This window comes from Eschscholzia californica, unplaced genomic scaffold (genome assembly GCF_041429995.1).
Source record: "Eschscholzia californica isolate CP2 unplaced genomic scaffold, dmEscCali1.0.p SCAF_2, whole genome shotgun sequence".
NCBI lineage: Eukaryota > Viridiplantae > Streptophyta > Magnoliopsida > Ranunculales > Papaveraceae > Eschscholzia > Eschscholzia californica.
Genome location: NW_028238309.1, coordinates 54681998 through 54697112, shown reverse-complemented (window position 1 = coordinate 54697112; position 15115 = coordinate 54681998). Strand labels below are relative to the sequence as shown.

Below are 15115 nucleotides of genomic sequence, written 5' to 3'. Positions count from 1 at the left end.
TCCTTTCTTTTCACTGCGGAGATTTGTCTTATACAGTTTACAGGTGTCACAAAAACATTGTACTAGTGGTAGTATGGTTTACATTTAGAGTTCACAACCCACTCAACATTCTTTCCGAATACACGAAAAAAAAAAAATGAACAAACCGATCTTTAAAGCCTATATGCATCCAAAATATTCAAACACCACAGAGTCAAAAGAAATGAAAACTAGGTAATGTTGGGGAATGAAAATCCTTGGTAAAAGATTTGAATGTACTCACTTTATCCATACAAAACAATTTTGTCGGAAGTCCTTCACTTATTAGAAACTTTCTAAATCACCCCCTCTCTCTCTCTCACTCTCTTCTTTTCCTCACTTATTTCTAAAATACATCCAAGGGACCATCATATTATCTTACTTTCCAAATATTAATCTAATCTTAGCCGTCGATAAAACATACACTACCAAATAATAACTAGACACGTATTCCTCACGTAAACTATTAAATAGGAGCAGATACATCTGATCAGTAGACGTTTGCCTTCCAAGCTAGGGTTTCATAAACTTATACTAGCATCTATTTTCTTCTCCCCCCTCTTCTTCCCGCTCCTCTCTAACTCATTTGTGTATTTTCAGATGATCATTCCATCTTTACCTTTCTGAAACCCTAATTTTAACTTTACTTTTTCGGGGTTTCCTTCTAATTATTCCTTCGATCTTCTTTTCTTCCGAAACCCTAATCAAAAACCCTAAAACCATTGGTAAAAATTCTTCCTTTTTTTCGTGGCATCTCTTGAAGATTTTTCCCTAATTTTTATGTCATTATAGGGTTTCGTCTGATTATTTCGGTTCAATGCAAGCCTCAAAAGAATTAAAAATTGTTTCCGTTGATGAAGAGAGATCGGATGAAGCTTCTGAAGTAGTAGATAAACCGATGGAGAATCGATCAGAAGAAGGGGATAATCTCGATGAAGAACCAGTACTTGATGTATCAGGAAAAAATTGGGAACTTTCGTTATTGGATTCATCAGAAAGTGGGGTTAAGGGATTATACGTTTATAAGAACAATTTCAATTTAATACCTCGATCAATTAGAGATTTTGAGGGTTTGAAGACATTGAAATTCTTCGCAAACGAAATCAATTTGTTCCCACCTGAAACTGGAAATCTGGTTGAGTTGGAAAAATTACAGCTGAAAATTTCTTCACCAGGGTTATCTGGTTTGCCTTTACAAAAGCTGAAAGCTTTGAAGGAGCTTGAACTATGTAAGATGCCTCAAAGACCTTCTGCTTTCCCTTTACTAACAGAAATAGCTAACCTAAAGTGCTTGACGAAACTCAGTGTTTCCCATTTTTCTATCAGGTATATATCTCTTTCTTTGTGTTCAGGGTTTTCATTTTTTAGGAGAGTTTGGGTTTATTTGCCAACGAAAGAGATAGTCTTTAAAGTATTTTCATTCAAAAATATAGTGTTTTTGGTGAAAAGTGACAAATTAGGTTGTCTTGTTGAGTTGTTCTCTAGCATCACAATTTCTTAGAGCAAGCTACCTTATAGACACTCACAAGAGTGTAAAAAAAAAGATTTTTACCATGATTTGATAACATAGTGTGAAACTAATCGTGAATTAGTGAAGGGTCATAATTTGAGATTATACTTTTTTTGAAACTGTGTACTTGGATGCCCCTGCTTTACTATTTTGGTTGTTTTAGTATGATACCGACTAGGTTGGCGATTTAACGTAATGGTTTCATAGAACTTAAGAATGTTAGAGTAAATATGGATCTCGTCTGGGATACTTAAGTATGCACTGGGAAAATGATGCTAAACTTACTGGGTGAAATTATAAGTAGTTACCCTCCTCAAGTTAATCAATAAGAGATGTCTTAGTTTGTGTTCAATTAAAGGTACTATCTTAAATAAATTGCAATTGGTGTTACTAAAGTACGGATTAGTTTTGTTAATAAGATACGCTCTTACTGTGAACTGTGTTTAATTATTTAATATCTAGGTGACGGTTAAGATTCAAAAAAAAAAAAGAAAATTTTAGTGTGGTTCTTGTTTCTAGAGCCATTGATGTGATTTGAGTTCACTAATTTCTTGAAAACCTCATGTAAAGTAGTCCTTTCCTATGTATTGCTGGGCATGTCAATTAGCACCTGCCATTGAATTTGGTTTCTCACACTGCCTCGAGAAGGCAAAAGTTAAAGTGATTCTTCAGGACTTGTATCATGAGCTAATGTTTATATGATATTGGAAGGTGACTCATTTTGTCATCCATTAATTGCCTTTTGTATAAAAGTTCAGCCCTAGTGATTTTCTTTTCAACCTTTTTTGTCACTTGTTGCTCTGAATTCCATGATATATGTTGCTAAATTGTATGTGTAAACGAGTACTTTTCGTAGCCTTTAGCATTTTGGTTTATGCAAAAGTTAGTTGCTTGAGCAACCAGTAGGTCAACGAATGTACTTATAAATATATAAATAACTGTTTTTTTTTCCTGCAGATACCTTCCTCCGGAAATAAGTTGTCTTATTAAACTGGAAGATCTAGATCTATCATTCAATAAGCTCAAGCGCTTGCCTAATGAGATATGTGCTTTGAGTTCTCTGATATCATTGAAAGTTGCTAACAACAAGTTGGAGGAACTACCATCAGATCTTTCTAGCCTGCAGCAGCTTGAAGTTTTGGACCTCTCAAATAATAAGCTAACATCATTGGGTTCTCTTGAACTCACATCCATGCAAACTCTCAGGAAATTAAATATTCAGGTACTTTGCACATGACATACCTCTTAATTCGAATGTTTTGTTGCATGGATATGTGCCTGCTATTTGTTTAGGCGTAATGTTTTATGATTGGCTTTTCATGTTTGAAATAAGATACATTCTTTTATCTGCATCTAATATGTGTAGAACAATAGAAGTTTAGAACCATATTGCTTTGAATCTCAGCATTTAATGCTGAATATAGATTTATTCATTTTAGCTTCCGCACCTTCGTGTTCTAATGTTGCATTGTTGTGAACCTAACATATTTATTGTGTCATTGTTTCTTCTTTATTGTCAAGTGCAATAAGCTTCTCAACTGTTGTCAAATTCCCTCGTGGATATGCTGCGATATGGAAAGAAATGGCGAAGACACATGTAACAATTTCAGTAGCATAATCGAAGTGGACGTACCTGCAGTGCCAGTTCAGAAGTTTAGTAGAAGTCATTCTTGTAATGGTGAGACAGTTTAGACTTTCTTTGGATATTAGCTTCTCTTTTACTTTGTATGCACTGTGTTCAACCTAATTTCTGGTAATTGAAATGGTTGTAGATTCTCATATTACATCAAGTGTGTTATCTGAGACGCCTTCGCACGGTAGATGTTCAGCAGCAAGAAAAAGGGGAAAGGGGTGGAAGCGTCGTGATTATTTGCAACAGAGAGCACGTCAAGAGCGTTTGAACAGCATCAGGAAGTGGAGGAATGACGATGACCAGCAGATGTCTATGAAAGTAGATGAGATATGCAAAGAGTGCGAGTTACCAGCTGTTGCATCTGAATCCATGTGCGAGTCAAGTTCAGTAGTTGAAGATGCATCTCAATTATCAAAAGATTCTGATGACAATGACACTCCAATTGCTAGTGAAGAATATGTGGATGAAAAGTCATTACAATGCAAACCTGTTGTTTCATCTGAGCCTATGTGCGAATCCAGTTCTATTGTAGAGATTGCATCTAGCTTTGTGAAAGACCTTGAAGACAATAATGATAACGCACTTGGTGGTGAAGATTATCCTCAGATGTTGGCTACCCATAAGGAAGATGAAAACTGTGCTGTGGACTCTATTGGCATTACTAAAGACTGTGAGTGTGATCGTAGAGGAGCGGGCAAGGCATCCTCAGTTAGTTCCTTTCATAATAGTGAGCAGGATGAGGAGTCCGCTTCAGAAACTTCTAAAACTGCTCTGAAGTCAAAAAGGCATTCTGATAGAGATCTTGACAATCCCAAACCGTGCAAATCACGTAGACCTGTCGACGACCATTCCAAGTTATCATGGAAATATAGCACAGAGTCATTCTGCAGCATAAAGGATCATTTACCTGACGGATTCTACGATGCAGGACGCGATCGTCCTTTCAATTCGCTACAGAGTTATGAACACAGTGTTTGTCTCGACTCACGTGAAGTAATCCTTGTTGACAGGTGAGTTTGAAATTGTACATTTATGTTATATCTCTATGGTTCTGCACGAGGATTTCTTCATGAGAAGTTACTTTACTGATTTACTTTTTTTATTGTACAGAGAGAGGGATGAAGAGTTGGATCTAATTGTACTGTCTGCTCAGGCATTGCTGTCCCATTTGAAACAGCCAGATAGCTCGATTGAGGAAAGGAACCCCGTTGCTGTCGATAACTTACAAAGAGCATCTTTGCTTGCTCTGTTTGTTTCTGATTGGTTTGGAGGCAGTGATAGAAGTAATCTTCTTACCATAACACGGAAATCTGTGGCGGGTTTAAATTATGAGAAACCCTTCATATGTACTTGCGCAACTGGAAATAGTGAAAATGCAGTATCTTCTAAACAGAATTTGAGCGTTGGAGAAAATTTTAACTTCACTGATCTATGTGAGCAATCCCTACGAATAATCAAGCGAGCACGCAATTCTAGTATTGTCCCGATTGGGACTTTACGATGGGGTGTATGTAGACACCGAGCACTGCTGCTGAAGGTAATTATTACATTTTTTATCAACTTCCTTTTAGGTGTATGTCTGGATCCTTTTTCTTATGCTCATTGTTTTCCAGTATCTATGTGATCGGGTAGACCCACCCATTCCTTGTGAACTCGTTCGGGGCTATCTTGACTTCATGCCGCATGCCTGGAACACAATTCTTGTCAGGAAAGATAAGTCATGGGTGCGAATGATTGTGGATGCATGTTCTCCAAAAGATTTTAGAGAAGCTACAGATCGAGAATTCTTTTGCAGGTCTGTCCTTTTCTCATGAGGTTGATTTTTAAATGGTTACTATGTTCAAATAATTAAGTTTCTTGATGTAATTTATACGTGTTTTATATATATGCTCTGGGAGAGTTGTTGCGGATTACTCAATTCTGCTAATATAATTTCGTGATGAGATCTTTATTTTATCTTTGTTAACTTCATATGGTCGATTTGAACTTTATAATTCGTGTTGATCGTGCCCATTTTTAGAGATGGTTGCTAAATGCATTTTCTTCTGATATGATCTCCAACTGTTATACTGCGCTTGTGCAAAACAATTGAGATCTTGTCTTAATACCACAAGATAGCTGTGTCCATGTCTTTGTTCTTTACATTTTACTCACTTCAGTTTTATTCTACATTTCTAATGTGTCGAAGAGTAGGCTAAATGTACGCTTGACCGCTGGTGTATAATTGTGCAAGGCTAGTCTGATTTGTGAGCTAATTGTTTCAGATATATTCCTCTCCGAAGGCTTGATTCACCTCTGAAGAGTGATAGTGTTGCAATCCCAGATTGTTCCTCTCCTTCGTTATCATTTGGTGATGAGGTCAACAAAGCAGCTTCTAGTTCTCTTGTTCGGTGCAAGTTTGGATCTGTTGAGGCTGTGGCCAAGGTTAGTTTTTCTGGGGTCCATGTCAGAATAATAGAAGTCAGTCATATTTTTCTGCTATGCATTAATTATACTGTATGAAGCTGATCTTGAAGTTTTCTGGTATACACGAGTTATGTCAAAAAGCTATTGTTTTCTGGTAGCTCTTTGACTGGGTGTACTTTGTTATTTTTAGTTATCCGAATATGAAGTTTGCTTGTTTAATTTAAGTAAGTTAATTGAGTGCTTCAAGGGTTTGAATTCACAAAAAGATAAAACCACTTGATGTACTCAAATGAAACAACTTAAGTAAACATATATGAATCTAATTTAGAATTAGACGCTTCAAAAGAGAAGGCGTCAAATTAGTCAGTTGTGTTCATGTCTGACATATTATACTGTTGCAGGTTCGTACTTTGAAAACATATGGGGCCACAGTTGAGGAAATAAAAAATTTTGAGTATACTTGTTTAGCCGAGGTAAGGATCTTAGGTGCTTTGAAGAAACACCCCTCTATTATTGACATATATGGGCATCAGATTTGTGCTGAGTGGGTTCCTTCAGAAGATGGAGATGAGGAGCATCGTTTATTAAGGTCTGCAATTGTGATGGAATACATAGAAGGTGGTTCACTAAAGGTACTTGGGATTCCCTAATTGCACTTTCTTGTACTTTTCTCCTACTTAATTCTTGGGTTATTCCTTGTCACTCATCTCGTCTGTTATGTTATAGGGTTACTTGGAGAAACTTTCAAAAGGTGGTAAAAGTCGCGTTCCAATGGAGTTGGCATTATTTATTGCTAGGGATGTAGCGAGTGCATTGGCAGAATTACATTCCAAGCACATTATTCATCGAGATATAAAAAGCGAAAACATTCTGATTGATTTGGATAAAACACCTGGTGGCACTCCCATTATTAAGCTCTGTGATTTTGACAGAGCAGTTCCTCTTAGATCTTATTCCCATACATGTTGTATTGGTCATGTTGGAGTACCTCCACGTGATGTTTGTGTTGGGACGCCTCGTTGGATGGCTCCAGAGGTGCTGCAAGCAATGCACAGAAGGAACAAATATGGGCTGGTAAGTTTATATTCAACTTGTCTTTTGCTGATTGGATCACATGCATTTCATATGCTCTAAAGTTTGTTCAGAGTCCAGATTGTCCTTCCAGATAATTTTTTTATTAATCTGTCCCAGCTTTAATGTTTTCATTCTTTGAATTATCTTTCGTACCTCAACTATCTGTTTAGTACAAGAATGGTGGAAGCTTAATGCATTGTCTATGTATGCAAACTTATTTTCAAATTAACACAGTAGGCATTCTTTGCACAAATCTTGAAATTTCCATCTTACGGCGTTATCCATTTGTTTCACTGAACAATATGTCTCCATCTTCCTGAATCTTATCTCGTTCTGCCCTTCGGCAATTTTTTGCTTGTCACTATCAAAACCAGTTAAGTCTGAGTAGGATTTAGAGTTTCAATAGGGCATTTGAAACTATACTTGTACTCCGTTATTGCCATGACAATTCTATGTATATTTGGAATTCCGGAAAGTAGATTCCCATCACCCTACTAATTTGGAGGGACAAAGATTGATAATGGAATAACCTGAACAGTTATTGTAGATTTTGGTTGCTTTCTGTATCATTAGTTTGTTTCTAACTTATGTTCTTATTTTGGATGTAGGAAGTGGATATATGGTCATATGGGTGTTTACTATTGGAATTGCTTACATTGAGAATACCTTATTATGGTTTATCAGATTCAGAGATCCACGACCGACTTCAGGTATGATTGATTTTGTGATCTTTTATTTCTCCTACTGATTAAATCAAAGCTTACACCAAATTGAGAATAAATTATGGAACATTCATAATCATTACTTTTGATTAATACAGAGGGGCAAGAGGCCAAAACTTTCGGATGAACTGGAAGATACGGCATCATCATCAAATGAGCCTTCAAGCGAGAAACCAGAGACAGAAGTGAAAGAAACTGAAGTTGAAACATTAAGATTTTTTGTAGATTTATACCGGCAATGTACTCAACGGAATCCCAAAGATCGGCCAACCGCTAAACACCTCTATGAAGTTTTGCTAGATCATACAGCGTCTTATACCAGCAGCTCATCAACAGGGAGATAGTGGCCTAGTATGAGGAACTCTGGCTATCTTGAGGAACTTTTCTTTACCAAAAGAAGAAACAGGTTCGACTCTTCGCGATACAAAATTGGCAGATCGTCGAAGAGACAAGTAGGGGCAGGCCGGCAGGCAGGCAGGCAGGATTAGTTGTTGTGAGCATTAGATGTGTTATTCCGAGATTATAGCAAAAAATTTTGTAGCTTTCGTTATTTATTATAAATCGAGCTCCATTCGAACCACAAATGAAGGTTGATCTTTATTGAACTTACTAAACCCCCTGCAACTGTCAGTAATAATGGTTTAATTTATCTGTTGTAACTGAATGATTTTATAATATCTGTAGGAGTTGAGAGTTATATAACAATTCAAGTTGATAATGTCTTCCAATTGAACAAGAAAATTTGGCAATTGGTTAACAATTCTGGTTGGTTCCGAATCTGGTTTGAAATTTGTAGCAAAAAGCTCTCGAGTGTAGGGCTGGGAAAACGATCCGAAATCCCGCGGTCCGGCCCGTTCGGCCCGAACCGTGAGTGACCGCTGACCGAAAGCACCCCGAGCCGGGTTAGCCCGGCCCGATAGATCGGGCTAATAGGGCCGGGACTCGAACAGGTTCTTAATTTCGAGTCCCGGCCCGTAAAGCCCGTCCGAAGTCCGGCCCGATAGGATGCCCGTATGTGTAGCCCGACATTTTACCCGTTAGTATAGCCCGAAGAGTAGCCCGTCGACCAGCCCGAAGGATCCGCGTGTTTTTGTTGAATCCAACGGCTGAGATTACATAATATCTCAGCCGTTGGATTAAATCGTATCAGCCTATATATACCCCTCATTTCTCAGGGTAAAACCCTAGCTCACTCGAAACCGCCTCTCTCTCTCTGTCCACCGCTCTCTCTCTCTCTTCCGTCCCTCTCTCTCTCTCTTTCTGTTAACCCTTAACCCTTACTCCATTAAAGACCACCATTAAAGAATTAGGGTTAAACTCGAACTCGAAGTCCCTTTGATCGATCGTCCTTGCCTCGGTGCTTCAACTTCAAGAATGGTTAGTACATCTTTTTCGAGTAAACTCTAACGATTATATCATTTATATGTGAAGCCTCTCTGTGATTTTCGAGTAGACTAAAGTGGGTTGAAGCCTCTGATCTCTCTGATGATGTGTTCATGATGGGTATACGCTGATGATCTTCGGATCAAAGGATGCGATTAAGCCTTCGAACACATATATGATGTTATTTGTTTTATTTTTAATGTTTTTTTTTTGTTTAAGGTTGTAATCTGATGAATAATGTCTATAATATTATTTGTTATGATTATATCATTTATATGTGAAGATCTCAGACTCTAACGAGTCAGATCTGTTTGATCAGACAGATCAAAGACAAACCTTTGATCTGTCTGATCAAATAGATCGGATAGAGGTCGTTGGATGATCAAAGATGTACTCGGATCTGTAATTTTTTTTTTGTGGTGGATGACTTGATGGATGATGTACATGTACAGATACAAAAAGAATAGTGGATATGTTTTTTTTTTTTTTTAGTTCTGAAACAGAACAGCTCATTTGAGTTTGATCTGTTTAATCAGACAGAGCTGACTATCGATCTGTCTGATTAAACAGATCCGAGTGTTCTGTTTCATTATCATAGTATCATACTATCATTGGTACTATTTCGTCCAATAGTATGATACTATGATAATCAAATAAACGATAGTGAAAATCTTTTTTTTTTTTTGTATACTTCTGAAACAGAATGACTAAAATTCGAGTCTGATCTGTTTAATCAGACAGATCTAAGTCATCTGACTATCGATCTGTCTGATCAAACAAATCAGAGTGTTCTGTTTCATAATCATAGTATCATACTATCATTGGTACTATTTCGTCCAATAGTATGATACTATGATAATCAAATACACGATAGAGTAAAAATTTTTTTTGTATAGTATTGAAACAGAATGACTAACATTCGAGTCTGATTTGTTTAATCAGACAGATCTGAGTCATCTGACTATCGATCTGTCTGATCTAACAAATCAGTGTGTTCTGTTTCAGAACTATTTGATTGATAGATAGAATCATAGGTCATAAAATCAAAATGATCTTGCCTTTATAAACAGGACAACTAATCTCAAATATGTTCTTTTTTATTTTTTTTTCGAACTAATCTCTCTTTTTTTTTCCCTTTTTAAAACAACTTTGCTTCTCTCAAATTTGTTTTTCAAAAACAAATTTTGTCTTTGTTTTCTAATTTAAAAATTATTCCTCTGTTTTGAGTTTCTCAAACAACTCCCATTTTTTCAAACTATTCTTCCCAATTTATTTCTTTTTTAGAACCACTAATTTTTTAAAAATTCTCTCTGTTTTCTTCTTCTAAAACATCTAAGTTTTGTTTGTTTTCGTTTTTTAAAATTTCTAGTTTCTTCTCTCTTTAAAACAACTAAGTTATCTAGTGTATTCTTTTTAAAACAACTGACATCTCTTTGATTTGTTTTTCTAAAACAACCTATCTCTAGTTTCTTTTTTTAAAACTTCTCTTTTCTTCTCTTTTTAAAACAACTAACTTCTCTGATTTTTTTCTAAAACAACTTCTCTTGGTTTCTATTCTCTCTGTTTTGTTTTCAAAAACTCTTCTTCTCTTTTTTCATAACTTACTTCTATTCTAACTCTTTTGTTTCTTTCTTCTAAGTTCTTAAACTTGTCTGTTTTTGAACTTGTCTATTTCTAACTTCTATGTTTCTTACCTTCTCTGTAGGACTCATGATTTCAGACTGGATCACTTGTCATTCCAGTTTTGGATACGTTGTTCAAACACTTAGAAGGACCGAATTGATGAAGAACCTAAATGGTTCTCCCAATTGTGGACACTTCTTTGTTGTTAGAACACTGTAACCAAAATGGGTGATTCAAGGAAGCCGGTTAGAAATTGAATGTCCGAACGAATATTGATGTCCCTACAAACTGATGATGAATTTCGTTATCTTAGATCTCTCATGAACTCAGCTTAGTAGAATGACTTTATATGTTGGCTGTGGTTTTACTTAGGTTGATTTGACGGAGAGTCAGAGTGGTGCTCGTGGAGAAATATCTCCTGTTGGTACTGCTGATCCTCCTGTTTCTGGTGTGTCTGCTCCTGCTGGTTCTCCCGCCGGCGAAGTAGATGTGCTGACTGAAACGTCAACCTGTTCGAGAGGCCGAACTTCTAAGGTTTGGGACTTTTATTCCTTTCATGATGCTCCTGATCCTAAAAATGGAGGCAAGATCATTAAAATGGCCAAATGCAACTTTTGTGGTGTTTCTCGAAATTCGAAATCTTCTAACGGGACAACACATTTCAAGAGACACACATTTAAGTATGCTAAAGCACTAAAAATCGACCTGTCTCAATCAAAGTTGGTACAAGATCCAAACAGTGGAAATATGGGTTCATTTCAGTTTAGTTAAGCGAGAGCTCGCAAAAACACGATCAAGCTTTTAATCCTTTGCGAGTTGCCTATGCAATTTGTGGAGGACCCCTTCTTTCAATTTTATATTACTGATTCCTTCCATCCTGGGTTCAAGTCATTTTCTAGGAGCACTGTTAGAAATGATATCCTTAAATACTTTAAGGAAGAAAAAGATGCACTCAGAAATGTTTTACTTAGTGCTCCTGGTCGAATTGCTCTTACATCTGATATCTGGTCTTCGAACCAGAGGCTTAGTTACATGTGCATAACAGCGCATTACATTGATGAAATTTGGTGTGTCCAAAAGAGAATCATCTCTTACATTCTGTTGGACAAGTCTCATACTGGGGAACACATTGCCAATGTTTTGTATGATAAGCTAACTAATGATTGGATGATATCTGGCAAAGTTTTTTCCTTGTCAATGGGTAATGCTAGTGCAAATACTGTGTTTGTTTCTCGTTTAATCGAGTTAATGCCTCATTTACCATTGAGAGGCGAATTATTTCACGTTCGATGTTGCTGTCATATCTTGAACTTGGTTGTTCAGGATGGTTTTAAAGTTCCCCAGTTTAAAGAAATGCTTACACGGCTGAAAGGTTGTCTTGAATATATATCTCTGCATCGGAGACTCGAAATGCACAATTTCGAACACATTGTGAATCAAAGAACTATTCTCTTAAAAAATTGCAGTTGGATGTAAAACATCGTTGGAATTCAACCTATCTTATGTTGAGAAGTGCCCTTCCGTTTAAGGATCCGATTGACTCGTTCTTATCTGATCGATCTCCGCCTTTTGTCTTATCGAGTAGTGATTGGCAACACGCCAATTTGTTGTACAAGTTTTTGAAGCCTTTTTATGAGGCAACCAACTTCTTTTCTGGTGTTGATTATGTGACTGTAGGGATTTACACCCTTCTACTAGTGTTTATAGCGGAAATATGACATCTAATGTCTACACTAGTATTCCCAGGATCACATGCAAAACTAGTAATTAATCTAATGGAGATAGTAGATTACCTTAATCGCTTTTCCCTCGAACTAGTTGAATTGATTGAAGAAGACCAAGAGCTTCAAGTGTAGCTCCTCTACTTGGGACACGAGCAATCAATTTGATCTCCCACCTTGTTGTATAGCTAGCACACCAATGGTGGTTGGAAAAGAAGAACACCTTCTTCTTTGACTAGATTGATAGTTAATGGGAATTAGCTCACTTTCTCCTCTCTACTTGATGTGGTAGAGTAAGAAAGCTTAGAGAGAAATTCCACCCCTTATTCTCTGCCCTAAGAGTGTTTATATAGAACCCTAATAAGAATCCACCTCCTTTTAGGTTTCCTAAAACACCCTTTAGAATAAGATTTAGGGAAATAGTCGAAAATAGCAACTATTGGTATTTTCTCAATTCCTTAAGGAGGAGGTTCCCAAACACCACGAAAATTGGCAGATATAATTTTTATTATATCAGTAACTAACCCTCCAAAATTCAGCCCAATCCGAGTCCTAGAAGTACCCGAACCGGTCTAGGCCCAAAAACCCTGTTTTTGGCCTTTTTGTACTATCTTTGCCTAATTCCTTTTTAAGCCTATGAGATATGTTTATGGGACACTCCCATGATTATATCTCACTCCCACTAGTCATATCCTAGATCAATTTGTCACTCTTATGTGTAACCCGTTGTAGGATCCGATCGAAGTTAGCCGCGAATTACTTCGTAATTCGACGATCGTAGTTGGTCTCTAGCTACAACTCTACGATCCCTAAATCAATCGGACTTGATGATCTTCCACATCAATTGTCCTATCCGACAAATTGCTCGCATTGTCACCTTGGTCGAAGGACATCTCCTTCAACTCCTTCAGACTCCCACTTGGACTTAGAACAAGTGCAATGCCTCGATTCCCGTGTCAATTTAGTATCCCATCTGATACGTCACATCATTCAGACTTTCTTGATATCCGAGTACAACTGTAAAAGACAAACGATTAACTTTTAATCCGTTTGAGCGCGGCCACGCATTTTCAGTTGCTACTCATCAAGTGGCCTTGAGACACTTTGTACCTAATGTGATTAGGGTGACACAATCCATTCTTGCGCTCCCACTTAACTTCATGTCTATCCTGTCCTTCCCAGTATCCGTCTTTATAACCTCCTTTTACGGCGCGGCGTTTAACGGAACCAAAGTCGGGCATTCCTTACATAAGATGAGTGGAGCACTCATGTTTTGAGGAATCTCTCCAATTGTCTTTATGAGAAGTATTGACGTTCATCACGAATGATGTACTTCTCATTTGAGGGTTATCCAGTGTATAAACCTTTTATACACCCACGTAGTCGAATAGAATATACTATTCCTATAGCCCATGAAACTGCGCTAACCCATCGACTCCCGTGCTAGTCTTCGTGAGTCATTGTTGTCCATGCAATGACCTGGACCAGGGATTTTTGATAATAAATATTCCAAGTTCACTTAATAGGGTTTCATTCATCAGATCACGTATCTGACAAACCTATTCGGAACGTTTTATTATCGATGGACTGTCGTTTAAACACTAAACCAAGTTTAGACGACTGGTGAAATAATTCTTATTATTTCTGATAACGAGAGTTGTAAATCTGAGCCTCTTCCGTAAAACTCCTTTTACCCACTCAGTTTTACTTGTCGAGGTTTAAAATTTATACCTCATGCCTTAGACTGTGTATGAATCTCATACTATGTCTTAGGTGACAGTTTAGTTTGACTACCGTGGTAGTCGGTTTTAAACTTTGCTTATTATCAATTAATTTGAAGATTACTATCTTCAACCTTGATAATATCTAGTAATCTTTAATAGAGTTAAGGCCTTTAATTCTTTGTGTAGTATTTGCAACAGTTCCCGGCTTAAAACACTTTTAGCCTACTTTCCTTCCATGTCTGGAAGTTTGCTACGATGACATGTTCAACTTTGTACTACTTCATCCTTTAGCCTTCTAGGATGTACTAAGTAGTGTTTCGGTTTTCCAATCCGAATTCGGATGTTTAAATGCTAATCATGTCCAACATGATTGACTTTATGTTTTCGAACATAAATGTCTATCTCATGCGTGCTAGCTCATCGGTGTCTTTTAGACTCCGAGTTTTGCAACGCCCTCTGTCATGAGTTTTTGGGTCGAAATTCTTTTAGACTTTCCGAGTCTTAGATTTTCTGTTTCGGATCTCAAGCATCTCAGCGTACTGAGTCTCTCTAATCCTATCATCCTTTTGATCTATGCTTATAGATCTTCAGATGCCTAAAATGGCATTTTATCCTTTTGTGTGTGGTCCTTTATTGAGTCAGTTCGTTACTGTTATACAACACCTTATGTCGTACTCAATCTTTTGTATGTACTCTGCATACGGACCCGGAAGGTTTGTTTACTCCCACTTACCTTCTTGAAACTCGTGATTCAAGATTTTCTTCATTCTCCAGGAATCAAATTTCTCTGATTGCCTTTTGAATCGAAGATTCTAACTCTTGCGTGCTTTTAATCCGTCGATTGATTTCTGAAGCATGCTTGTGGACATAACTTGATTGGAAGAATCTTTATTCTTCTTGTCTCGTTTCGGGAAACACGAATGTTTCCATCCTTCTCAGTTTTCTATTTTGGAAAACCAATTTAGGTCTTTTGTTGACTTAAATTATCAAGCTTCATGTCTTGACGAGATATGGATTCCACGATGATTTTGGGTTCTAGCCAAAATCTAGAGTCAGTTTCCGTTTCTGCGCAGGTCTTTTATCTCTTCAGAAATAACCTTTATTTTCTGTGTCTTTGAGATTTGACCTTTTAGGGCTTTTGAACAACAATTTGGAATTTTCTCAATTACTTTAAGATATTCCTTTAGAGACACTTTCACTTGTTTTGAGAGTTCTCCGGCGAATGACATTCGCTTTTGTGCGGTGGGTTTATAAGATCATGTCTTTAACCTTTCCTTTTCCGAGGAGCCGCAGTTTGTTGC

At 37.2% G+C, this 15115-nt stretch overlaps 2 protein-coding genes across 2 annotated transcripts in view; one reads left to right on the top strand and one right to left on the bottom strand.

Annotated features, from left to right (window-relative positions):
* LOC147559128 (uncharacterized) overlaps positions 1-15115 on the bottom strand; it is a 97808-nt gene that overhangs the window by 78264 nt on the left and 4429 nt on the right. The gene's annotated exons all lie outside the window — the stretch shown is intronic.
* On the top strand, positions 60-8104 carry LOC147559129 (Leucine-rich repeat protein kinase family protein). The gene is made up of 11 exons (XM_086660926.1): positions 60-1344; positions 2486-2750; positions 3050-3206; positions 3301-4171; positions 4272-4698; positions 4775-4956; positions 5426-5585; positions 5969-6199; positions 6294-6641; positions 7250-7351; positions 7462-8104. Exons 1-11 carry the CDS (start codon positions 836-838, stop codon positions 7705-7707), a joined length of 3498 nt encoding a protein of 1165 aa, XP_086517052.1. The 5' UTR covers positions 60-835; the 3' UTR covers positions 7708-8104.

Coding starts and splice junctions, on each gene's coding strand:
- LOC147559129 (XM_086660926.1), top strand. CDS start 836: ATGCAAGCCTCAAAAGAATTAAAAATTGTTTCCGTTGATGAAGAGAGA. Junction 1,345..2,485: donor GTTTCCCATTTTTCTATCAG/GTATATATCTCT, acceptor TTTTTCCTGCAG/ATACCTTCCTCCGGAAATAA. Junction 5,586..5,968: donor CTGTTGAGGCTGTGGCCAAG/GTTAGTTTTTCT, acceptor ATACTGTTGCAG/GTTCGTACTTTGAAAACATA.